General features: G+C 50.1%; 1 protein-coding gene across 1 annotated transcript in view; it reads left to right on the forward strand.

Moving 5' to 3' along the window:
* The window catches only part of KCNK12 (potassium two pore domain channel subfamily K member 12), a 51,067-nt gene extending 29,244 nt beyond the window's left edge, over positions 1-21,823 (forward strand). Inside the window, exon 2 of the mRNA XM_039245945.1 lies at positions 20,818-21,823. Coding sequence (XP_039101876.1) covers positions 20,818-21,719 — 902 coding nt within the window. The 3' untranslated portion in view covers positions 21,720-21,823. The remainder of the gene's footprint in view (positions 1-20,817) is intronic.
* The last annotated feature ends 4,128 nt before the right edge of the window (positions 21,824-25,951 follow it).

Here is a 25,951-nt window from a genome sequence, read left to right on the forward strand (position 1 = left end):
GAAGTAGAGTTAGTCTGCATTTTAAAAACCCCCTTGGAGAAAGAGATTCCATACATTGGGTGGGGTCGTTGTGACAAGATTATCAGAAACTGCTGTTGCTTCTTATATACGACTAAAAGCCGGCTTCTTCCCACAAAGTGTGAACAAACTTAGTGATGAAACTAGACTAAACTGAAGTGTAAGCCTAAGAGAGCAGGACTGTGCCCTAGCACGGTGCTTGCACAGAGCAGGTGCTCAGCAGGTCTGTGGACGGGAGGAAGAAGACGAGGGAAGGAGGGAGGGGCGGAAGGAGCTACAAAATTGTTGAAAATTGATGAGGAGTGTCCCAAGTGTAGGACCCAGTCCTACAGCAATCGGTCACTGCATCACCCCGAACCTCCCCTGAGCAGACACCCCGGGCACTCAGCACTCAGGAAAAGGAAGCACGCACACACAGGTGCCCCTGGAAAACCTGTACTTCGGATCTTAAACCCAAGAAGCAAATCTCACGGATCTTTCATGAGGGACATGGGCAATGTTTTTTCCTTGGTTTTGCAGAAGACACAGACATGGCTTCCTAAAGGCAGGAGATAAAACATTAAATCATTTCTGTGAGGAGCAAGGATGATATGGTCCACAGTTGCTGCTTTCTGATGATGTGACTTAACACAGAGGTGGCATTTGGAGATCCCACAAGAAGGGGCTTACTGCTTAGAGTCGTCGGGCTCTTGGTCAAGCCTCTAATGAGCTGAGCCTGTGTCTTCCTATGTCCCAGACACTAAGCTCCTTGGCATAGCGAACACGGCTCACGGCTGGCACATAGTAGGCACTTCATAATGTTATAGAAGCACATGGGAGGGAGTGGTAGAATCTGAAATGTTCATGTCCCCCCAAAATCTGTGTTGAGGCCTAACTCCTAAGATGATGGTATTAAGTGGTGGGGCCTTTGAGAGATGCCGAGGTTATGAGGGTGAAGCCTTATAAAAAAGAACCCAGAGAGATCCCTCTTATCCTTCCCTCATGGGAACAGAGAAAAGGTGCCATCTGTGAACGAGGAAGAGGGCTCTCAGCAGACATTGAATCTGCTGGCACCTTAATCCTAGCTTTCCAGTCTCCAGATCTGTGAGGAATAAATTTCCATTGTTTATGAGCCACACCATGTACAGTATTGTGTTATAGCAGTGCAAACAGGCTGAGACAGGGAGTAAATGCCTAAAAGCAAGGTCTGACACTTGAAATTTTAGGATCATTTGTGTGTATTTCCTTCAGGATAGAGGTTTACCATGCCAGGCACTCTGCAGAGTACAAGAGCCACCCTGCAAGGTACCACTGTCTCCATTTGATAGATGAAGACACTGAGGCATGGCAAACAGCTCTCAGTGACTGTGGGGCTGGATACAATCTGAACCTCTGACTCCAGGGCCTGGGATTTTAGACACGGTCTTCTGATACTTGGGCAAGTTATTCTACTTCCCTGCCTCTTCTGTTTGGGCTGCTATAACCAATATACCTGAGTGGCTTAAATATATTTAAAAAAATTTGTTTAATGTTTACTTATTTTTGAGAGAGAGATAGAGTGTGAGCCAGGGAGGGGCAGAGAGGGAGACACAGAATCTGAAGCAGGCTCCAGGCTCTGAGCGGTCAGCACAGAGCCCAATGCAGGGCTTGAACCCATGAGATGTGAGATCATGACCTGAGCTGAAGTTGGACGCTTAACCGACTGAGCCACCCAGACACCCCAACTTAAACAATATTTATTTCTTACAGCTCTGGAGGCTGGGAAGTCCAAGATCAAGGTGTTGACAGATACAGTGTCTGGTGAATGCCCACTTCCTGGTTCACAGGTGACACCTTTTCTCTGTGTCCTCATGTGATGGAAAGGATGAGGGGATCTGGACTCTTTTTATAAGGGCACTGATCCCATTCATGAGAGCTTCTCCCTTATGACCTAATCATCACCTCTTAAAGGCCCCACCTCCTAATACCATCACCTGGGTGAGGGTGGGAGGGTGGAATTTCAAACTATGAATTTGGGGCTGGGAGGGGGGGGGTGGGTGACACACAAACATTAAGACCTTAATAGTACCTGAGGTAAAGTAAGCACCTGTCTTGGCCTTGAGCCTTGCTGAGTGGGGATGTCCTAGCCTTACCTTGTAAGCGGCTGCAAAGGCAAGCTCCCTACCTGCGTCCATTCCTCCTCTTTCAAGACCTCTGCAGCCCCTGGAGCCTGGCCTCCATGAGGCTCCATTGCCTCCTCTCATGTCCAGAGCCAGCTTCTCCCAGTTGCCAAATCCCAGGAGGACTGTCAGGTTTCTATCTGACTAGATGCTTCTAGAAATCTCCAACCCCTTGCTGCCTCATTCCCACTTCTCAAACCCTTTGTCTGCTCTAGCTTCAGTGACTTTGTTCCCTCCTGCTTTTGTGTCCTCCCTTTGCTCTTCTTCCTTAGTCTCCTTCTGGCTACTGCCCTGCTCGGGGCCACTCGCACTTGTTTGGTGCCCCAGCCTCTGAACTGGACTCCTCAATCCTGACCCTTCAGGCTGCCCTCCACAGAGCAGCCAGAGAGACTGGCTTTTTAAAATTATTATTACTGTCATATAAAAATTTTAATAGCTAAACATTGATTGAGAGCCTCATGAACACTATATACAAAATACAAACTGACATGCCCTCCAGTATTTTCCTTGTTATAATTGAAAGAATCTAGGCTTGAGGGGTAAGGAGGTACAAACTGTGGCTTAGACTCAAGGAAGTCAGATGTGTTAAAAGTCACATCACTTCCTATGGATTCGATTTCCTCATCTGTAAATGGGGATGTAAATGGGGATGGTGATGCCTCTCTCCTTCCTGGGTAGTAGCAGTGGCTACATGTGATAAGACATAAAAATTAGCTCTCTGCACTGAGCAACTGATGGTGGTTCTTATAATCTTAATTCCTTCTGAAATGGCATGTGATTCTACGGATTGAGAAAAAATATTATGATCAGTTATACTCAGCATCTCTGCTGTCCCTTGAAATCTACTTGAATAGTTATTATATTTCTTCCTCTTTGTATGAGACCACTGGTTTATCTGTTTATCCCTCACGCTAAAATCAAACGAGAGTGAGGGGTTTTCATACATACTGGGACATCTGTGTAAGTTCAGCTTTTCCCTGAGAGGGTTCATGAGAGATTTGCTGACTAATCTATCTGTCTAGTATTTTCTTCCCCCACTTTTTTTTCCTGCTCTCTACTTCCATCTCCAGCTCCCCTGCCTCGGGGCCTTTCCTCTGGCTGTTGACTGGCCTGGAACACTTTTTTTTTTTAATGTTTTTTATTTATTTCTAGGAGAGAGAGAGAGAGAGAGACAGCGTGAGCAGGGGAGGGTCAGAGAGAGAGGGAATCACAGACCGAAACAGGCTCCAGGCTCTGAGCTGGCAGTCAGCACAGAGCCCGACGCGGGGCTCGAACCCACGAACCGTGAGATCATGACCTAAGCGAAAGTCGGACGCTTAACCGACTAAGCCACTCAGGCGCCCCTGGCCTGGAACACTTAACCCAGACACCTCCTTCTAGTCCTTCCTCCAATGTTACTTCTTAATGAGACCTGCCCTGACTCACCCCACTTCATATTGCAGTGTGCCTCTTCCCAGCCCATGGCTGGGCCAGCTCTATTTTTCTTTTCTCCATACCACTTACTACTTGCTAACACAGTTTACTTGCATATTATGTTTATAGTTTATCATCCTTCTCCCACACTGAAACAGAAGCCTCGTGGGGACAGGGAACTTTGTTTGAATTACTGAGGAATCCCAAGGGCCTAGCACAATACCTGGCACACAGTAGGCCTTCAATAAGTATTTGCATGAAAGCCTCCCTCACTGGCTTCTCTTCTGTCCTTTACTTTTTTATTTTTTTATTTTTTTTTTTTAGAGAAAGAGAGAGCACAAGTAGGGGAGAGGGACAGAAGGAGAGAGAGAATCAAGCAGGCTCCATGCTCAGCCCAGAGCCCAATGCAGGACTCAATCCCATGACTCTAGGATCATGACCTGAGCTGAAATCAAGAGTTAGAGGCAACTGACTGAGCCACCCTGGCGCCCTTCTCCTGTTCTTTAAATGCTGTGGTTCCCTAGAGGCCCTCATTCTCATACAGTACATACTCCCTGAGAAATCTTATCTATATGACCCCTGAATCCATCTCCCAACCTCCACCTGCTTGCCTAAGGCATGTTTACTACGTAGCCAGTGGTACCTCCTCTGGGAAGCCCCCCGGGCCTCTTCTTATATTTCCTGGCTTCGTGTGACATCTCCCATGCTATCCTTTTCATAGAGTTCAGGGTCATTCTTTTGAAAATAGTGTCCTTATTTTATTCATTTTTATTTATAGATTTTAATTTTTTTTCTTTAGTAATCTCTATGCCCAATGTGCTACTTGAACTCATGACCCCAAGACCAAGTCACATGCTCTGCTGACAGAGCCAGCCAGGCGCCCCTATTTATATATATATATATATATATTTTTTTTTTTTTTTTTTTTTTTTTTTAAATGGTTGTTGGGAGGGGCACCTGGGTGGCTCAGTCAGTTAAGCGTCCAACTTTGGCTCAGGTCATGATCTCATGGCTCACCAGTTTGAGCTCCACATCAGACTCTGTGCTGACAGCTCAGAGCCTGGAGCCAGCTTCAGATTCTGTGTCTCCCTCTCTCTGACCCTCCCCCGCTTGTGCTCTGTCTCTGTCTCTCAAAAATAAATAAATATTTTTAAAAAAATTTTAATGGTTGTTGGGGGAAAAATTATGATTTCAAAAGTAGTAACTATCCCCTTTGTACCACAGGGAATGTGAAATATTTATAAAAGCATACAGAAAAAAATTAGAATAAAAATCGCCCATATTTCCACAACCTAGAGGTGTGCTCCACTTATAGAATACACGTGCCTGAACAGACACACATGCATATATACGTATTTTTTAAGTACATTGGAAGATTTAGCAGGAATTTCTTTTTCATTTTTTTAATGTTTCAAGTTTTTATTTAAATTCTAGTTTGTTAGCAGAAGGAATTTCTTTAAAAAAAAAATGAATGGCTTCCAATAAAATGCTATTATGGAATGCTGAGTGCAGAACCATTTTTGAGAAAGACAAAAACAGCCCCAGAAAGCCAGGAGCTAGCCCATGCTCACATCTAGGCTGGGGTGTTCTCACATTGAACATAAGCAATTCCGCAGGACACCTACATCACACAAGCCCTCTTTATGACTACAACAGAGTAAGATAACAACGAGACCTACAATCATGTCAGGACACAGACCAGATAAGAACATCACCCAAGCCACAAACATGACCAGACAGCCCCCTCTGGTTACTATGAGTGACTTCTACTTCTTTACCAATCACAGCTATGGTTTTGCTCCATTACTCCCACCTTCTAAGGAAGTAGTATTTTTTTAATGCTTATTTATTTATTTTTAGAGAGAAAGAGAGGGACAAAGAGAGAGGGAGAGAGAATCCCAAGCAGGCTCCATGCTGTCAGCTCGAGCTAGGGCTCAAACTCACAAACTATGAAATTATGACCTGAGCCAAAACCAAGAGTCAGATTTAACTGACTGAGCCACCCAGGTACCCCAGAAATATTTTTAATGTTTATTTATTTTGAGAGGAAGAGAGAGAGCATGAGTAGAGGGGGAGGCAGAGAGAGAGGGAGAGAGAGATCCCAAACAGGCTCCAAGCTGTCAGTGCAGAGCCTGTCATGGGGCTCAGTCTCACAAACCATGAGATCATGACCTGAGCTGAAATGAAGAATTGGACACTAAACCAACTGAACCACCCAGGCATCCCTAGGTAAGAAGTATTAAAATGCCCAATCAGAGAATGAATCCTGCTGCCTGAGCAAAGCCTTGCTTCCTTGAGCCCTCCCCCAAATCACCTAACTCAAGCTCAAATCCTACGTAAGTCCTTTGTGACACCCACTGACCGAGAAGCCCCGCAGGTCTCCATGATGTACATCTCCCTGGTTGCAATAAGTCAGTAACCTTAATTTTGTTCATCTTTAGACATGTTCCTGGTGGCCTTTGGCTGCAGAGCACAGACAATACTGTATGTCACAGTAGTCCCTCCCCAGCCCCATGCTTGGCACATAGCAGGTCTCAGAAACCTGCTAAAAAGTTAGATGAATTAACTCAAATGAAGGTGGAAACCATGTTTCTTGGACAGTCCCTGCTGGTGACCACTGGACAATCTGCCAGTTCTGTCGGGAATGTAGCAGCTGCTCCCTGAGCACCTGCATTGTAGAGGGAGAGAGGAAATGTAAGACATGGGCTGGATCCACATTGACAAGGCAACCCAGAAAATCACAAAGGGGTAAAGAATACCCTGGGGCACGGTCAGTAGTACAGGGACCACCACAGCAGCACAGAACTAAATGCCTGATGAGCTAAAGGTGCTGCCAGGTGATGAATGGACTTCAGATAGCTATAAGAAAAGGAAATAAGCCATTACAGACCTTGCAAGGTGGGGAAGGACAGGTGAAAAGGCATGGTGTAGGGGTGAGGCGGCGGGGGGAGTGTTTGTGGCACATCTCCTAGACTCTAGGCTCTATTCAGGCTGCAGCTCTGACCATCTTGCTCGCCTCATATCCACCAATGCCTGACACAACAGGGTTTCAGTAAATTCCTGGTGAATGAGTGTGTGTGTGTGTGTGTGTGTGTGTGTGTGTGTGTGTGTATGTGTGTAAGCATAAGGCAGTGAGGGGACTCGAGGGCCTGAGGAAGAAGGTTCAAAGAGGGATGATAATGCTAGAGAAGTGGGTCAGGGTCTGAATGCCAGGCTAAGACACTCCAGATCCTTCTGTTAACTGGGAGGTCAGTGTGGCTTGAGCAAGACAGTGTGCAGAAGGAGGGTCCCAAGTCATCAGGGCCCCTCTGTGAATGAGGGGGAGGGTGCCAAAAGCAAGGTGAGAAATGTGGGATTTGGGGGTGGGCAGACCTGAGTTGGAATCCCAGTTAGTCCATTTTCTGTGACCCTGGACAAGGTCCTTCACAGTGCTGAGCCCCAGCCTCCGTCTCCTGTCACTTAGCATCTGACGCACACTTATGCCCTAGACCCGGCAGGCATTTTGGCCACAATTCCCCATCATGGTATGACCATTTGCATGTTTTTTTTAAATGTTTTATTTATTTTTGAGAGAGAGAGAGAGAGATAGTGTGAGCAGGGGAGGGTCAAAGAGAGGGGGAGACACAGAATCCGAAGACAGGCTCCAGGTTCTTAGCTGTCAGCACAGAGTCTGACGCAGGGCTCGAACCCACAAACCATGAGATCATGACCTGAGCTGAAGTCGATGCTTAACTGACTGAGCCACCCAGGCGCCCAAACATTTGCATGTTTTGGAGCAAAATCAGTGCATTCTCTGAATCAAAGGGGAGTCAGGCCTCGAGAGGGGGAATGGAAAGAACCACGGGTGTGGGGTTTGGGGACCTGTGTGCTGGTGTTCTTTCTTCATTACTTGACTTCTCAGGGCCTTGGTTTCCTCACCTGAATAAGGACCAGAAGCACTTGCTCCAGGGATTTTTCCGGGGTACATCTTGGAAAGCACCTGCAGAGTGCCAGGCATGGGATTGGGCTCCATACCAGTCCTTCTGTCCTTCACCTCCTGTGAGCCAATGGTCAACGCCCTTCCCTGTAGGCGGCTGAGAGCCGAATGTGCAGTAGGAGCTGTCCTGCCCTATCTGGAGGTGGCAGCACCCCTGATCCCTTAGCCTCAGTCCTGGGGCCACAAATCCAATCCCTTCTGATACTGCCGGGCCCTAGCAGAGACCCCTGTGCCGAACGAGGCACTGTGGCAGCCCCTCTCGCTTGTTTGCCAGCCCACAGGGCAGAGGGCACGTCAGCGGGCACTGGGGCAAACACAGGGGTCTGTGGGGACCCTCAAGGGCGTCTCCCCAGCTGCGGTGCTCAGTGCTGGGCTTGTCTGCATCATCCGTCTATCTCTAGCACTTGTCTGCAGCAGCCCACAGCCCTCCTTCTGTGAGGAGAGGTGCCCGGGAGAAGCCATGCGCTGGGACAGCCCCTCACACAGACCAGGGCCTTGAAGAGTGCCCGGTGCACGGAGAGCCTTGGACTTCAGCTCCCAAGGCACCCTCCCTGCGTCTCCTCTCCTTCAAATGTGCCTTGCAGCTCCACGGGCAGGGGTGAGGGGAGGGGAAGCAGTGCTTCTCCGGGTGCGCGTGAAAACAGAATTGGCCGAGAGGCGGAACTGTCCTTGCGAGAGCAGGATTCTGCTTTACAGGAACCACCATGGGCTTTGAAACCTCTCCTCCTCGAGGATATAGGATTTGAGGTAACAGGAGACTCAGATGATGTTGTAGTGACACTTCCAAGCAGGGTTGATATACGTGCCTTCCTCCCCACAACCAGGTCGACCTGAGAGACCTGAGAGGCGAGCTCTCAAGCTCCTCACCACAGCCCCATATGGGGACCCCCTCCCCTGTAGATCCAGGAGCGAGGCCTGGGCCGCCTCCAGCTTCCCACATCTCGTGGCGCCCTCTCCAGGCCCCTGTTGGCCAGGCCTGTGTCCCATCAGGGATGGCTCCTCCTTCCCCGTGGCCTTGGATCCAGTCTTCTCCCACAACCCTGGGCTGAGGCTAGGACTCTGCTCTTTGGGGTGGGCGGGGGGGCAGGAGGGGCAGTGATCTCATCCCCCAAAAGGATTAGTCATAAGAGAGGCAGGGACAGATCTGGGGGACAGGACGCAGGATGGGCTCCATGCAAATGACTCATCTTCCCGCCAGCCAGCTCCGTGGGGCCTGGGTTTGACAGCTGCTCCCGGAGAGAGGTTGTTAAGCAGGAGCTACCCGGAGGCAGGAGTAGTTAACTGGCTTTTAATAACTCATTTTGCTGAATGATTTCTGGTGAGGAGAGAAAAACCTTAATCCCACAGAAGCAGCACAGAGTGGGAGGAGGTTCAAGTCAGCCCAGCGGGCTGGGAACGTGGTGCCAAGGTTCAAAACCGGTTCTCGGGGTCACTTGCCCATTGTTCACAGTTTACCAAACCTTTTCTAATGTTAAACATCACTGGCCTGCAGCCTGTGCAGCTCAGCCTTCTTTTCCCAGCCTCCTCCTCCCCTCCCCCCAGCAGCCACCCCCAACTGCTCTCCTGCTCTCATCAAAGATCATCCCAGAGGCGCCCCAGAACAAGCCAAAAGCAAACAGGAGAATGAGGAGGGGCCCACCCTCCAGGTGCCACTTTGTCCTGAATCATGGGGTGTTCGGAATGAGCTCAGCCCCACGCTCAGCTGTGGAGGGAAGGGGACCAAGAGCTGCTGTCCTTGGGAAGCGGTCCATCTGGTTTACAAGTGAGAGAAAGCCACAAGTGCCAACATATACAGCAGCCCACGGTCTCAGCTTTTCCGTAACAGTCCCGTTTTCTAGGATCCTGTCACGCAGATTTGGGGAATTGGAGAAGGCAATGCCTCCCTCTAGCTGGGCCGCCCACCCAGCACAGGGGCCAGAGCCTGAAGCAAGTCCAGATAGTGTTGTCACTCACCTGAAACTGCCCAGCAAACTGAGGCCCAGGGAAGTGAAAGCAGGCAGTGGTTGAGTCGGTCTTAGGTGTGTAGACGGGGAGCTCTTGCCACTGAAACTTCCAGTTACAGCTTGCCCCTGGCTTCCACATTTCACCTAATGCACCTGAGCTGGGATGGAAGGGCTGTGCCTCTCCTGTGCTGTTTGCCAATTAAGCTCACTGCTCTGTGAACACAGCGCATCCCAGACTCTGCGGGAGGCATGTGGGAGCTACCTCCTCGTGGAGTCCTCACCGTAACCTTCCGAGGTGGGCAGTCAGCAGGCCATTTTTAAAGGGAGAAGTGATCTGTCCATGTTGCCACATTCACAGCTGAGACATGAGCCTGACGCCACAGCTTCCAAGAAAGGTGACGTTGGGGGGCGCCTGGGTGGCTCAGTCGGTTAAGCTTCCGACTTCGGCTCAGGTCATGATCTCATGGTTCGTGGGTTTGAGCCCCGCGTCGGGCTCTGTGCTGACAGCTAGCTCAGAGCCTGAAGCCTGCTTCGGATTCTGTATCTCCCTCTCTCTCTGACCCTCCTCTGCACACGCTGCCTCTCTCTCTCTCTCTCAGAAATAAATAAAACATTAAAAAATATATTTAAAAAAAACAGAAAGGTGACGTTGGCCCTTCCCAATCCTCCAGGAATGGAGGCACACCAATTTTGTCTTCTGTAGCTCGAAGTTTCCAGAGCTTGTAAGTTTGTACCAAGGCAGGGCATGTTGCCGGATGTGAGGCTCAGATGCTGGAGAAGCTTCTGGAGGTTCCCCTGGAGATGTTTCTAGAGGCCTCATTCCCACGTGCTCCCATAGTTCAGCCTGAGAACAGGTGGATGGGAAGTTCTCCTACATGGTTCCCTTCCTTCCACACGGTCACCCGTTCTATAGGCGAGCATTACTGGATGCCGTGGGCCAGATAGAGCCCCTCACACACCCGGCCCGGTGCTGGGCACCCTCCCAGTGGACATACTTTTATCAGACCCAGGCCTCAACTTCCTCCTTCTCCAAACTCCACACCCCCAAACACACACCCTTCTGGACTGAACACAAATACACCTTCCTCCATAAGTCTTTCCCAGACCCTCCACCGTGAGGACCTCAGCCCGAGTTCTGACCTACGCTGGTCCAGGCATGCCTGGGCACTGGGGACGGTTTTAAGTTTCCCTCAGTGATTCTCTTGTGCAGCCAGAGTGAAGAACTGCTGTTTGAGCGAAAAGTGACCTACCTATCTTTCTTCTGAACTCCCCTGCATTTGACTCTCTCCCTTATCACATCACAAGCTCTTTCCTCCACATTCACCTCCTGGCCTGGCCGCTTGTTCTGTGATCTGGGCAAGTTTTTTAACCTCAGTGTCTTTATCTACTAAGTGTGACCGCATTTACTAACCTAACAGATGGGGATGATAATAATTCCCACTGTGGTTCATTGCATCTAAGCTTATAAATGCACCATGGGTTAGAAATGCACCATTATTGTGTACCATTAAGAATTTAAAATGTTGCCAAATCAACCATCATTGACTGTAAGAAGCATCCTGATTTCAAGGATGTTAAAATTCAAGGGAAAAAGAGCTGTGACTTAGAGTGAATGAAAGCCAGTGCCTCACAGAGTCGTGAGGATGAAATGCATGGATATACATGAAGTCTTGGCACAGTGCCTGGAAATAGTGAGGGCTCAATACATGTCAGCTATTATTATCCCCCTCCACGTTTTTATTCCTCACTGAATGCTGTAGTGACATTTACCCGCCATTCTTTCAGCCCAGCTCTCCCAGAATATTTAGGGCTTACCCTGGCCGGTTAGTTGTCCTCCACACTGCCCCCCACGGTAGTGACTTAGAGAAGGATGAATAGGCAGCCCCCAGGGGCCAGGGCCCAGGGCTGAGGCTCATGTCCCAGGGAAATCTTTCTGGCCTGATGCCTTCTTGAGTGTCCAGCCTTCCTCCAAGGAAGGGCATCCCTCCTCCCTGAGAGTCAGTGTCTTGGCTCTGGCCACAGAGCAGCCTAATGGCAGTCCACCCTCCACCCCACAGCCCACCCCGAGTCTCCCACTGCTCCCTGCTTAGCTAGGGAGGGGCAAGGGAAGGCCTGGCTGCTAGCCTGGCAAGGCCCAGCCTCCTTGATAATAAAGTGAGGCTGTTCATCCTTCCACCAGCCAGTCAGGAAGGATCAGATGAGATGGATTCCCAGAGGATTGTGCCAAGCAGACAAGCGGAGCCCTGGTTAGGGTCACCAGATTGAGCAAATAAAAATACAGGACACCTAGTTATATATGAATTTCAGATAAATAATGAATCCGTTTTTTAGTGTAAATGTGCCTCATGCGATGTTTGGGACATATTTATACCAAAAAATGATTCGTTATTTATCTGAAATTCATATTTAACTGGGAGTTCTGGTTTTTTAAATGTTTGATTTTGAGAGAGAGAGAGAGAGAGAGAGCAAGTGTGCACGCGTGCGCACACACACACACACTGGGGAGGGGCAGAGAGAGGGAGACGAAGAATCCCAAGCAGGCTCCACACTGTCAGTGCAGAGCCTGACACCTGGCTTGAACTCATGAACCATGAGATCATGACCTGAACTGAAATCAAGAATTGGACGCTTAACTGGCTGAGCCACCCAGGTGCCCCAGGAGTTCTGTATTTTATCTGGCAATGCTAATGAGTCTCCTTGCCCATCCCTGCCCACTGACCCCACATCTCAGCTTTCCTACTATCTCTGGTAATAAACTTTCACCCTTGAGAGATTCTTGAAATTTTTACTTTTAGTCATTAAGTCAACAAATAACTATCAGTGCCTACTTTACATGAAGTGCCTTTGTTCACTGTAGAGCTTAGAAAGATTCATAATAATAAATCTTTATTAAGGGCTTATTAATGTGCTAGGCAGTAAATATCCTGCATAGATTGAACTCAAAACAAAAAATGATTGAGGCAGTTATATTATCTCTGTTTTACAGATGAGGAAATTGAGGCTCAGAGAGGTTAATTGGTGGAGCTAGATTCAAACCTGAGCAACCTAGTTGCAAATAGCCAATTATGAATGTGGTCCCACCTGCAAGGGGTTCTCAGTCTCATTGTGGAGACGGGCCCCAAAACGTAGTTCATGCTGTAAGTCATCTGTGCTTGCTACTCAAAATTCACTGACCAGCTGCAGTGGCACCACTGGATGCCAGGTTACAAATGCAGAATTAGGAACCCCACCCCAGAATTCAACAAGATCCCCAGGCGGGTCCTAGGCAAACTAGTTTGAGAATCACTGCTCCAACTCAGCAGAGGGAGAGTCTATTTATTCACTCGACAAGCTTAGCTCCAGCACCTTCTGCATACCAGGGGCTATTCCAGGCACTGCATTGTCACGGTGACTGTTGAAAACTGCGGGTCCTCCTCAAGCGTTTTATAAAATGTCTCATCCTCAATTCTTCATGAGGGTAGAGTGGAGCGTTTCCCAAAGATTATTCTTTGAAACACGCAAGTCACCAGAGGTGATTTAAATACAATCTATGGTCCAGTTAGTGTGGAGAACCCTGGAGAGTGTCAGCACAGCCCCCTCAGATTCATAAATCACATTAACATAATAAGCGCTCTGAAAAGTCCTGCCATAAATAAACGTTGTCCTTACATCCAACTTTTTGTTTTTTAATTTTGGGAATTCTCCCCTCCCATCCCCACCACCATTAAGTTTATTTTATCATCTTAAGGAGCATACTTTTTTTAATGTTTACTTATTTTTGAGAGAGAGAGAGAGAGCGAGAACGCGCATGAGCAGGGGAGGGGCAGAGAGAGAAGGAGACAGAGGATCCCAGCAGGCTCCACACTGTCAGTGCAGAGTCCATTGTGGGGCTCGAACTCACCAATGGTGAGATCATGACCTGAGCCAAAGTCAGGCGCATAACTGACTGAGCCACCCAGACTTAACCTGAGGAGGATAGTTTGGCATAGTGTATTACAGGTTACAAAGAGGGTTCACACTGGGGGCTTTACATTTTACAGACGATGAAATTGAGGCTGAGAGAAGATAGTGGTAGTGATTTGTTTCACGTTTGGCTGATAGAGACCACAACAAAAGTCAAAACTTCGAGTTCAAATCTGGTTCTATTTCCTGGACACTGAGCCTCTTACCCAGGCCCTTAAACCATCACACCAGTTGGAGTGTATTTGGTGGCGTGTTATCGAAGATGTAAGCAGGAAAGGGGGTTTGAAGGCTTGAGCAACCAGAAGTCCAGAAGTACCTGGGGGCAGCATGGCCAGTTTGCTTTGACAGCTCATTGGAGTCATGAAGACCTCATTTCTTTCTGGCTGCCTCAACTCAGCCTCCTGCAGTGTCAGCTTCATCTAAGGCTGGCCCCACCTCATGGTCGCAGATGGCTGCCAACTACTCCTGGGGCCACTTCTGACTCCCTCCACATCCAGGGCAGCTCTAGAGTGAGAATCTTTTAACCCAGAAACTAGCAGAGAAACTCTTCTTTCATTAATTCACCTGAAGTCACATGTCCACTCCTACACCAATCACTCTAGCCGTAAAAATGCCCTGCAAGGATAGGTTTAGGCCTATCCTTCCCTGAGCCAATCATGATAAGGGACTGGTAATCTGATTGGCCTACACTAATGGAGCCCATCCCTGGTGCTCAGTCTGGTCTTCCAGTGACCTGGCTGCCTCCTGTAGGAGTTGGGGGTGGAAGGTGTTGTTAAAGAGAAGGCTATATATCCACCAGAGTGCTTTAGGCGGCTTGAAATTTAAATCAACAAAGCACCACAATATACCTTTCTTAGGTAAGATTTAAAAATTTTACAATTATATGTATTAATTATACTTCAGTAAAGCCAATTTTTTAAAAGAAATTTAAATCAAAAATATTTGAAATTGGTCAGATTCCAACCAGTAGGGCATACGGGGCTACCTTATCACATTTTTTTTCCTAAAGAAAGGGCTTTAGCCTGCCTGCATCAGAATCATCTGGAAACATTTGTTAAAATGCAGATTCCTGGGCCCTTTCCATGACCCACTAAATAAACTTCCGGAGTAGGACCCGCCTTGGAATCTGCATTTTGTTAGCACCACATTCTAACTGAGCTAACTGCCCTCTGCTTTGGAATCTGCATTTTAATCATGCATCCCAGTTGCTTGGATCAGCCCTGATTTATGGCTGTCCTGGGGTAATTATTACTAGTGCTGCTTTTTTTCTCAAAAGTATACTGGATCGGACTATAAATTATATCTCCCCTTCTCCCAGGTGACACTGTAGAGCCAGCAGAAAAATGTCCCCCACGTGAGGAGCAAAGACTTCCCATCCTTCTGGCACAGTGGAAAGGGCTTTAGGGTCAGCTCAGTAGCTTACGGACTGAAACTGAGCCTGTGCCTTCCCCTCCCTTAGCCCACATCCTTGTTGGGGTTGATGATGCCTCCCTCCCAGGGTGGTTGGGGGATTGGATGAGAGGACAAGTGTCCAGCACAGAGGCTGCCAGCCAGGAGCACCCAATACAGGTCAGTCCTGGCCTCCCCATCTCGATTCCACTCTCTTTGAGCTGAACTCCATAGGCCCTGTCACCAGGGCCCCAATTGCGAAGGCGGCACCAGACAGGCTGTGGGAATGAGCTTCACAGTTTTTGTCAAAGTGGCATAATAAAGCCCCCAAGTGTCTGCTCTTTGCAAACTGGGATGGCAGATCAATTGTGGCATAAACAAAACAGCAGGCTTGGTGTGAACCTGGGGACAGATTACACCTCTGCAGGCTGTGACTGGGGGAAGGAGGGGACTCTCAGGGTGGCTGGGTTTGCCTTTTCTCTGGCTGAGGCTTCAAGGCCCCTCTCCAGAGCCAGCCTCACTCCCCACAGAATGCCAGAGCTTGAGGGACAGCTCCTCCACTCTGGGAAGCACCTGGCTAGACAGTAGTGCCAGGCACAGACCCCACAGCCCTGACCCCAAGACCTCAGCACCCCCAGAGCTCTGAGCCTATCAGTGTCAATGGGGCTGGATGGTAAACTGCCACCTATCTCTTTAGCCAAGCAGACAGACAGTGCTGTGTGTAGGAAAGCAAAAAGGAGGTGTCGTGGGCACAAAGCCAGACCTCTGGAATAGGGGTCGTGAGAAGGACACTTGCATTGAATGCTCTCTGTGCTGTCAGAGAAACTGACCTGCTTGTCCCCTTCCTCCTGGGCAGACGGGGCCACAGCCAGTCAAATATTTGGCATCATTTTGGGCCTGTGGTCATGGCCTTGAGGAGACCCCAGAACAAATCTGGCCCAGCCTCTGTGTGGGGGCAGCAGGGAAAAGCTGTGCCCTGGCCTAAGGGTGAGCCTGTGGAGCAGAAGAGTAGATCAGTACCAAGGCTCTAAGAAAGCAGCCCAGATACTCTGAGGGCAGGGACCACATCTGTCCGGTTTTCCACCATAGCCCCGAGCCTAGCACAAAGCCTGCCAAGCTGCATTTCTGAAGATGTGGGGGGGCGGGGGGGAGGGGGAATGTCGTTTTCCCGTGGTGTATCTAGCCCTGTGGCCTTATGGAGGCCCTAGGATAAGGCCACGCCCTTCTGGGGAGGGAGAATGGCCAGTGGGAAACATGTCACATTCTCGGTTCCATCATGGAGGGAAGATACAAATCTTCAGCAGAAAACCCAGACTCTGGAGGGGGGCCAGGAATCCAGACATGGGGGAGGTGGGAGGAATCGGAGGATGCTCCTGGTGGAGGGCCTGGTCTTTGACTCAGGGGGGTAGGTCGGCTGACCCCAATGGGCAGATGAGCACCGTGCCTGTGGGCCACCAGCCATCCTGTTAGCCAAAAGTATAGGCCCCTCTTCATGGCATGCCTCCTGCTGTCCCTAACTGAGCCCCTGGGGCCAGTCTGGTTCTAAAGCTTGCCTTAGCTGAGTCACGGAGGGGTGGGGCTGGGAGGGGATGAGCCCACCTCTGTGGGAACCTTAAAGGAAGAGCAGTGAGGGGCACCTGGGTGGCTCAGTCGGTTAAGCGTCCGACTTCAGCGCAGGTCCTTATCTCACAGTTCGTGGGTTCGAGCCCTGTGTCGGGCTCTGTGCTGACAGCTCAGAGCCTGGAGCCTGTCTCAGATTCTGTATCTCCCTCTCTCTCTGACCCTCCCCTGTTCATGCTGTCTATCTCTCTCTCAGAAATAAATAAAACATTAAAAAAATAATAATAAAGGAGGAGCAGTGGCCCCTCTGCCCAGCAATGGTCCATGGAAAAAGAGCCACAGGACAGAGGACTCTTGGGGACAGGAATCATGACCGAGGGTCAGCCAGCCTCCCTGCGGGAAAGTGCTCTCCTGGCTGCCAGCCCTGGAGGACTGAAATGAGGTGTTCTAGTTGGAAAGGAGGCCCTGCGGTGCTCTCAGAAGGCGGCCTGGGGTTGGTGGAAAGAACGTGAACGTTAGACACCAACAGACCTGGGTTTCAGCCACAGCTTCCCCTCTGTGCTGTGGGGCCTTGACAATGACCTAACCCCTTGGCCCACGGTTTCCTGTCTGGTGAGTGGGACGTCCCTCCCCGACAGCTGTGGCCAAGATGCAGTTAGGGGAAGAAGGCGTGCAGGCTCGCACTGGGGGCGGGGCTTCGCGGCAGCTAGTGAATCCAGGCAGAACCAGTTTATCCAATGCGCTGACAAGGAAGTGACCGTGTCTTTATCTGCTGTCTAAAGGAAGTTTCTTTTGGATCCCTTCACATCTTAGGGAGATGCTAGAGTTTTCCAATTAGTCTTTGTTTTTGTTTTTGTTTTTTTTAAGTATCAGCAGTCTTAAAATTGAAACTCATTCTCAGATATCCAGGTCCATCTAAATCCATTCTAAATCCAGTCTTCAAGTTCACTTCTAATCAAAGATCAGCTTCTCCCTCCAGCTCCAGGTCTGGCCCTCAGCTCAGGGGCCTGTGGTGTGGGAGAGGCAGTCTGTTGGCTCCATCTGACATCATTGGTGCCACTATAATCCTTTCTTACCTATTGCCCACTGTTAGAACAGACATGCCCTTTCATGGGGCCCATTTATGGGTCTTTGGAGACCACCCACAGGGCCCACTGCCCTGCACCATTACCTCAGTGGAGGTACCCTCTCCCTCTTACCTCCTGGGAGTACCTCAAATACTGCCCCATCACCCCATCCCTTAGCCTCTTATTGCCAGGGGCCCCTCCACCCAGCAACAACCCTCTTGGGCAGAGTATTTTCAGACCTGGCTGCCTTCTGCACATCCACTTGACTCTGTCACTCTCACACATCCTTGATGCACCAAGCACCTGAAGTGCAGACTGCTCCCCTCTTCCCACCTCTGTCTGTGTGGGCCACTGCAGTCAGCCTCCCACCCAGAGAACTCTCCAGCTCGGCTTCAGACTCTAGGAGATACCTCTGGCTTTCCCAGAATTCTCACTATGCTCCATCCAGGGGCCCTGGATGGGCCTGCCTGGTTCTGCAAGTCAGCTAGCCTCTGGGAAGTGAGCTGCCAGCTCCCCTCTGGCTGCAGACAAGGTGCTCTTGATCACAACCCCAGTGGGTGGAGGATGACACAGTGCCCCCCCGCTACCACAACAACTCTGCTACTTCATGACCATCTCCTGTTATCCCTGGATAATTTCCAGCCTTTCCATGTAGCCCAGGACTGGGCGGTGCTAGTCACCAGACCTATTTTGGTTTAGTAATTCAGCATAGATGCCTCTAGAACCTCTCTTTCCAATAAGGGATAATGTGCTATGTGTCATTCTTAGCTTTGAGACTTCAGCTAAAAATCCTAAAGATTAGGAAAATCCCATTCAATAGTATCTCAGGCAAATTAATTTTCCAGGCTCAGGACTTTCCACTTCTTCAGGAATCTAGCAAAGTGATCCCCTATTAGAGGTGCTGTTTTTCCTCAATGTGTAGAAGCAGTGTCGGGTAGAATGTCTAAGCACCAGGCTAGAAGCCAGCACACGTGTAAGGTATCTGTCCTCAACAAGCTATAGGTCATGTCCCCTCTGCCTCTGCTCCCTCACTTGTACAGTGAGAAATCAGAATTAAGGTCCCTTACAGTTAACAGTCTAGCAGGTTTCTTAAAAATTTTTTTATATTTATTTATTTTTGAGAGAGAGACATAGAGACAGAGCACAAGTGGGGGTGAGGCAGAGAGAGATGGAGATGCAGAATCCAAAGCAGGCTCCGGGCTCTGAGCTGTCAACACAGAGCCTGATGTGGCAGCTGAACTCACAAGCTGTGAGATCATGACCTGAGCTGAAGTCAGATGCTCAACTGACTGAGCCACCCAGGTGTCCCATAGCACTTTTTAAAAAAGTTTTTCTTATCATAAGAGTACCAAATAAAGTCACAAAGCACACAGTTAGACAATTATACAAAACCTGTGTAACCATTACCCAGATTAACAGAACATTTCCGGCACCCCAGAGGCTTTGTGTCCCCTCCTGTTTATTACCCCCTGCCATCCCCAGAGGAAACCCCAATTCTGACTTTTATTAAAATAACTTTCTTGATTTTTCTTATAATTTTACCAACCAAAGATGCATCCCTAAAAAAACTACTATAGTTTGGTTTTGCCTGATTTTGAATTTTTTATAAATGGAATAATACAGAATCCATTCTGGGTTCAGCTTCTTTAACATTTTTGTGAGATTCATTCATATTATTGCAAGTAGCTGTGGTTCATGCTTTCTTATTGCTATAGAGCATTTCCTAGTAGGAATAGACTAACTTAGTTGTGGACAATTGGGTTATCAATCTAGGATTTTATATAAATGCGCACATGCAAACAAGTGTGCATGCACACACACACATACAAATACGCTCATTCCACATATAATCATATAGATTTAAAGGTGATTTCTTGATGAATTCAAGAACTCAGATTTGGCTTTGAAGTGTGGAAAAATCCCTCTCTTAAATTGCTTACACTACTAGTAATTTTTTTCCCACTCTCTTGTGGCCAAAATCCAAATCTAAGGATATAATCCATCTTCCTCAACATGGATCTTGTCATAAGCTTTTCTCCAAAATTAAGTCATTAAGCTTAAGCTTAAGAAGAAGATTGTGGTCAGGCAATTGAGATTTCCTCCAGGGAATCTAAAGAATAATTAGCATAGAAGCTTAAGGAATTACTGAAAAAAAAATTTCGCCCCTCTGGCTTTTTTTTAAGGAAATAGTAAACCAAGTGAGACAAAAGTCTTCTCAACCCAGTTCTTAGGGCTGGCTTCACCCCACTGGCAGCACACAGGTAGCCCCTCTGTCGTGAGGCCTAAATGTAACAGGGATGCCCCTGAACTTTTGCTGCAGAGGTGTGAAAGGTGACATGGTGCTGCTCGGACAGATGACCTATTTCCATCATAGACTCCGAGCAGCAGTGAATCTTTGTGTGAAGAAATTAAAGCCCCTTCTGTAACCAGAGTGGGTTATGGGTCCCGCAGAGAGCCCACAGCCCGCAGCAGGCTGAGAGCAAGGTGGGAGGGGCAGAGCTGCCCAAGATGGCGGGGGCAGAGCACACGGGTGGGAAGCCAAGCCTTCTGCAGAAATCAAATGATAAAGAATCTCCTTTAAAGACTGTGCTTTGAACACGCAGATACATTAAGGCTTAATTATGCTAAAAGCAATAAATAGCTGCCCAGGCACAGAGCAGACCTCCCAGGACAAAAGTGACCCCAGACACACAGCAGCACAGGACCCCGCCGGGCCACAACCTTCCCCTTGGCCCCAAGTCTGAGCAAGGGTGATGGTGGTGCTTGGGTGAGAAAGAACTGACACCCAGGGCAGAGCCTGCTCACTCCCTGAAGGTTGTGGACTCATTCTTAATCTTTTTGTCAGTTTCATAAACCCCTTTCCAAGGACCATCACACATAGCTACCTGGACTGAACACAGTCTACCTGGTCCCTAGTAATCCCAGATCAAATGAAGCCTTTATGGAATTCTGTCCTAAGGAGGTCCACGTGTGCCATTGGTTACATAAAAAAAAAAAAAATTTGAGGGGTGAGAGAGAAGGTGATATCTCTTTTGTAGGCTTTGCAGGTTTATCAGTGGTTTGCACCCGTGCAGTGGTTTCGTTTCACGTGTCTTTAGAAGGGTCCTTCCTAGCGACCATCCTGCCCCACCCATCTTGATCTACAGACCCCCCCCCAAGACGAGGAGCCATGTCTCTGCCCTCAGTTTCCAGCGTTGTCCGCATCAGGAACCACGCCAAGTGCCGACAAGGGAGAGAAATGTTTAAGTACGGTTTTCCCTGATGCCACTCAGGGTAGAAGCCACATCCACACCTGTGTAGGCCCGCCTCCCCGCCCAGTAGGCACCACCTGCCCAGCCAGGACCTCGCTGACCCTTTCCCTGTCTCCACAGGTTTCGGCATGACCACTCCCGCGACGGTGGGCGGGAAGGCCTTCCTCATTGCCTACGGGCTGTTCGGCTGCGCTGGGACCATCTTGTTCTTCAACCTCTTCCTGGAGCGCATCATCTCGCTGCTGGCCTTCATCATGCGCGCCTGCAGGGAGCGCCAGCTGCGCCGCAGTGGCTTGCTGCCGGCCACCTTCCGCCGCGGCTCGGCGCTCTCCGAGGCCGACTGCCTGGCGGGCTGGAAGCCCTCGGTGTACCACGTGCTGCTGATCCTGGGCCTGTTCGCCGTGCTGCTGTCGTGCTGCGCCTCGGCCATGTACACCAGCGTGGAGGGCTGGGACTACGTGGATTCACTCTACTTCTGCTTCGTCACTTTCAGCACCATCGGCTTCGGGGACCTGGTGAGCAGCCAGCACGCCGCCTACCGGAACCAGGGGCTCTACCGCCTGGGCAACTTCCTCTTCATCCTGCTCGGCGTGTGCTGCATCTACTCGCTCTTCAACGTCATCTCCATCCTCATCAAGCAGGTGCTCAACTGGATGCTGCGCAAGCTAAGCTGCCGCTGCTGCGCGCGCTGCTGCCCGGCGCCCGGCGCGCCCCTGGCCCGGCGCAACGCCATCACCCCGGGCTCCCGGCTGCGCCGCCGCCTGGCCGCGCTCGGCGCCGACCCCGCGGCCCGCGACAGCGACGCCGAGGGCCGCCGCCTGTCGGGCGAGCTCATCTCCATGCGCGACCTCACGGCCTCCAACAAGGTGTCGCTGGCGCTGCTGCAGAAGCAGCTGTCCGAGACGGCCAACGGCTACCCGCGCAGCGTGTGCGTCAACACGCGCCAGAACGGCTTCTCCGGCGGCGTGGGTGCGCTGGGCATCATGAACAACCGGCTGGCGGAGACCAGCGCCTCCAGGTAGACCGCCCGGCCGCGCCACGGACCCTGGGCGGGCTGGCGTGCTGCCGGCCGTGGTTTGCTTTCCTTCTCAGACGCTGGCGCTTTCTTAATCTTTATCCAATAAAATCAAACCAAAAAAAAAATTTTTTTTTTTAAATAAATACTATTTGGCCAGGCCTGATGTTATCCAGGGCAGGTTTCGGGGGAGCCTGTTTTCCTCGTGGGTCCCCTCTGGAAGAACTGTGGCCCCCAGCAGATTCTCCTCCAGGGAGAGAGAAAGTGGCACCCCAGACCGTCACCCGGTGCGTACCGCAGCCCGGAGAGGGCCATCCCTGGGTTTTGCGGACTGGCACTGAACCCCGTCCCCATGCACATAAGCAGCCGGCAACCCCAAAGCATATGGTGCAACTTCTCCTGGCTCCGAATTACCTCCGCAGCATTTAGAATCCTGGCCCAGCCTAGCAGCTTCCTTCTGGTCGTCAGAAGTGATGTAGTCACAGTTTTGACAGGTGGGGGTGGGGAGAGCCATATGTTGCCTACCGATGTATATAAATAGAACAGCCGCTACACACGTAGAATGGTGTAGTATTATGCAATGAGATGAAACATAGCACCAACTTGCGGACTGTGGCATTTCCCTGAGATTTGGAAATAGGGATGGTAAGGGGCTCAGCTGGCCTTTCTCAGCCTGGAGTTAGTGCACTTAGCACAGCACATAGGGCAGCTACTTTCAATGCCGGAAACCCAGGGTGACCCGCAGGGAGGGGAGCCCTCGGGCTGCAGGAGCCCTGCTTTGCTTCAGCCAGCTGATCTTTGAGGCTCTGGGCACATCTCAGAATCCCCTAACCCTCCTTTCTTTCACCAGCATTGTCCTTGGGAACGGTTCATTACTAACAGGAACGCCTCAGTCTTTTCAGACAAGGTCTTGCTTTGTTGGTGTGGATTTTGTTTCTTAATTCACGTGAAGCAGTTCATTTTTCCCCTTTTAGAGAGCCTACGGGTGCAGAGTGCACCCTCCAGAACCCCCTTCTCCTCCTCTCTGAGTCAGGGCTCTGCCGCACCAGGAACCCAAAGCAGCCATCCTGCAAATGTCGGAGAATTTGGCTCCACCCATAATGTTTGGGGGACAGATCCCATTCTAAACCCTGTTTGGCCCCCACTGACAATCAAGTGGGTTTGTTTTCTCCACGCACAGTCTGTATTGGAGGTGGCGGACAGCAGGTGGGAGGGAGCTGATGGAATGGGTGGATGGAAGCGGTATTAGAGTTAAAGTTTTGCTCGGGATGATCCTTAAACTGAGGGACCGGTTCTCTACCCTCTGTTGCCTAGAGGTCACTGAACTGAAGGAGGGTCAGATGCTGCCTTCATCGAAAGCCTGGGGGTCTTGGACTGTAAATGAACAATGCTCTTTCAGCCCATTTTCCTCATCTGAAAAAAGGTCCCAAGGACAAATGCCACAGATACAGTGTAACCCACCAATATATACAGCTTCTGATAAGAAGTCTTATTTCTAAGATTTCTAAAGCACCAGGACGCCTCACGCTGTCCGCCTGAGAGGCATGGAAAGCCGTGAGATCTGCTCCCCTGGCCACCAAGGAGGCATATGTGCCTGGAACACACACACACACACACACACACACACACGACATTAGGAGTCATGCTTGAATGTCAGCCTCCCCTTTCTCTTTCCAGTTCATGGCAAGAAAGGAAAAAATGCATTGGGATCTGAATAATTCTGTAGCTCCTTTGGGTAATTTCTAACTCAAATTAGGATTGGGATTTAAACACAGACCCTAATCTGAGGGTAAAGCCAATGACGCAGAACAGCCAGGAGAAAGGTCAGTCTTGCTAAATCCTAAAGCCAGGCTTCCAGAGAGGATTTGCCATGACCATCACTCAGGCCCGCTGGTGAGCACCCCACTCCTGCCCCATCTGAGCCATGGCTTCAGTCACACTGCAGTGACGGCACACTCGGAGGCACAAGTGCTCGAGGCCAAGGCCCTCTCACAGGACCTAGAAATAAAGTGGCATGTTTATCCCTCCCAATGAAGGAAAGTTGACACCAATTAGAGGTGTCACCCAGGTAACAAGCAATAACTTGGGGATCTGAAGCATACAGAAGGGGTAAGAGATCCCCATGATGAGGCATCTAGATCATGAGGACTTAATAGCAGCCAAAATAGCAGCCAATCCAGAAGTGAACCCCAGCAACAGCACAGGAAGCTGAAGACCTAGCTATCAAGGTTCATTGAGCTAGACAGGCCAAAGACGTGTCCAAGTTATCCCCCTGACCAGTGCTCAGGACTGCACAGAACCGTGTCTCCGCAGGAGGGAGCAGGACTTGCCTAGAGAGGAGAACTCAAAACCCTCCTTGGCAGTCTTCTCAGTCAGGAATGCTTCCTAAAGTCTATCCTAAATTGCTCATGCCGCAGCCTTAGTTGCTTTCACTTCTCCTATGTTCTGCCTTTGGAAGGAGACCATTGTAAGCAGCTTGAGCAAGCTTCTGAAGGATCCCTAAGCACGGCTCACAGGGTCAGGGAAGAGAGCCTTCCCTTTCATCAACCTCCCAGAGCAACACCAGCCCTCCAGCATACAAGGGTAGTTCAGGATCCGGGGACATGCTTGTATTTTTGCCCATGTTCCCCTAGTCCCCAACCCAAATTCAGTATGTCATTGTCCTTCACTCTGGCCCAGAAGGCTCAGTGGTCCAAGTGCCAGGGGCTGCTTCTCTGGAAAAGCTGGGCTCCCAAAGTTAGGGGGATTGATGGAGCCTAGACCCATACCTAGACTTATGTGGCTTCCTGCTTGAAGATGAGCACTGAGAACCAGAACTATCATCATTTCAGGAATAATGACATTGATAGGGACCTCTTTCTTTGGTGTGGGTTCTTTTGAACCTCAGGCTCCATAAGAAAGGGCTCCTCGTTCGCTTAGATGCTGTGACCTGTCCCACCATGAAGGGCTCTCCACATTGACCCAAAGCTGGTAGCTCACAGCAGTCTGCAACGATCCCTGGATCCTCAGGTTGCTGCCTCACCTAAGCCTCTACTTGCCCCTCCCAGGCTGGGGCTATGGGGCCCTAAGCAGCCCATGCCTCCCACTGTGGCCACACAGAGGCCAGGGTCTTAGTGAGCAGTGGGGACTTCTCAGAGATGAGCAGGCAGATAAAGAAGCCACTCTTAATGTCCTTGCTTGCTAATAAGGCCAGGTGGTCAGGCTCCTCTGTCCTTTGATTGAAGCCAGAGCCTCTGGGCCTGGAGAAGGAATCAGAAGGCACAGGTAGTGTCATGCCCTCAGCTTGTGGAAAATGCCAGACAGTCCTGGGCATTTGCCCAGGAGCTTCACACATCACAGCATCACATGCACCTACATGCGCGTGCACGCACACGTGCACACGCGCGCGCACACACACACACACACACACACACACACGTCAGCCTTACAAAGAGCTCCTAGCCCCTTTCCCCAAGGAAAAACCCCAGTCTTGATCACGTTGAGAAGAAAGACTTCCCATTTTTAACTCCCTGGAGATCTACTAGGGCCTGGAAAATTCCTCTCCGTCTTGGGGGAGTTTCACGTACACTTTGCATGAATTTGAATTTTTGTTTTACATAGAAGCCAGCGTCCAAACCCAAGCCAAACCCTGGAAAATAGCTGCTAAATTTACAGCAGGCTCCTCCTTCCCTGTGGCCTCCGAGCAGATGCCCTCTTCCTGTGTGCTTTGGAGGTGAGGGTGTCTGAGCCCTCACAACCAAAGGAGAAGCTTCTGGGAACCGAGGCAGGTGGAAGCCCACAGAGGTGGAGACCACAGGAGCTGTGGGCCAGGTGGTTCCGTCTTACTGTAACTTTTTACATTCTTAACAAAAAGCACAATTCCACACGCACACTGTCTGGAAAGCACATCCAGACAGACTGCTTAGGGCCTTTCTGAGTCCAGAAGAGGCACTGGGGCTTCTCTGTTGCAGGATTTGTTGTACAGCGAGCTCATCACGTTGTGGCTGAAGGCTGCACATTTGGGCGGGGGGGGGGGGGGGGGGAGGGGGGGGAGGAGCAGAGGGGAGGCGGGGAAAGGGCTGCTGGAACCATTCTCGACCCAGGGCAGGCTCCTCAGCATGGACTCGGGGCTTGGACTGTTGCCCCTGGGGCAGCCCTGGCGCTTTCAGGCACCTTGTTAAGTGCTGAGAAGCGATGAGATTTCTGTACTAACCTGGCCCAAGACCCCCTTCCCCTCTCTCTCAGCCTCCTCCTCTTCTC

The sequence above is a fragment of the Hyaena hyaena genome, unplaced genomic scaffold, assembly GCF_003009895.1.
Source record: "Hyaena hyaena isolate Hyena2069 unplaced genomic scaffold, ASM300989v1 scaffold_274, whole genome shotgun sequence".
Classification (NCBI taxonomy): domain Eukaryota; kingdom Metazoa; phylum Chordata; class Mammalia; order Carnivora; family Hyaenidae; genus Hyaena; species Hyaena hyaena.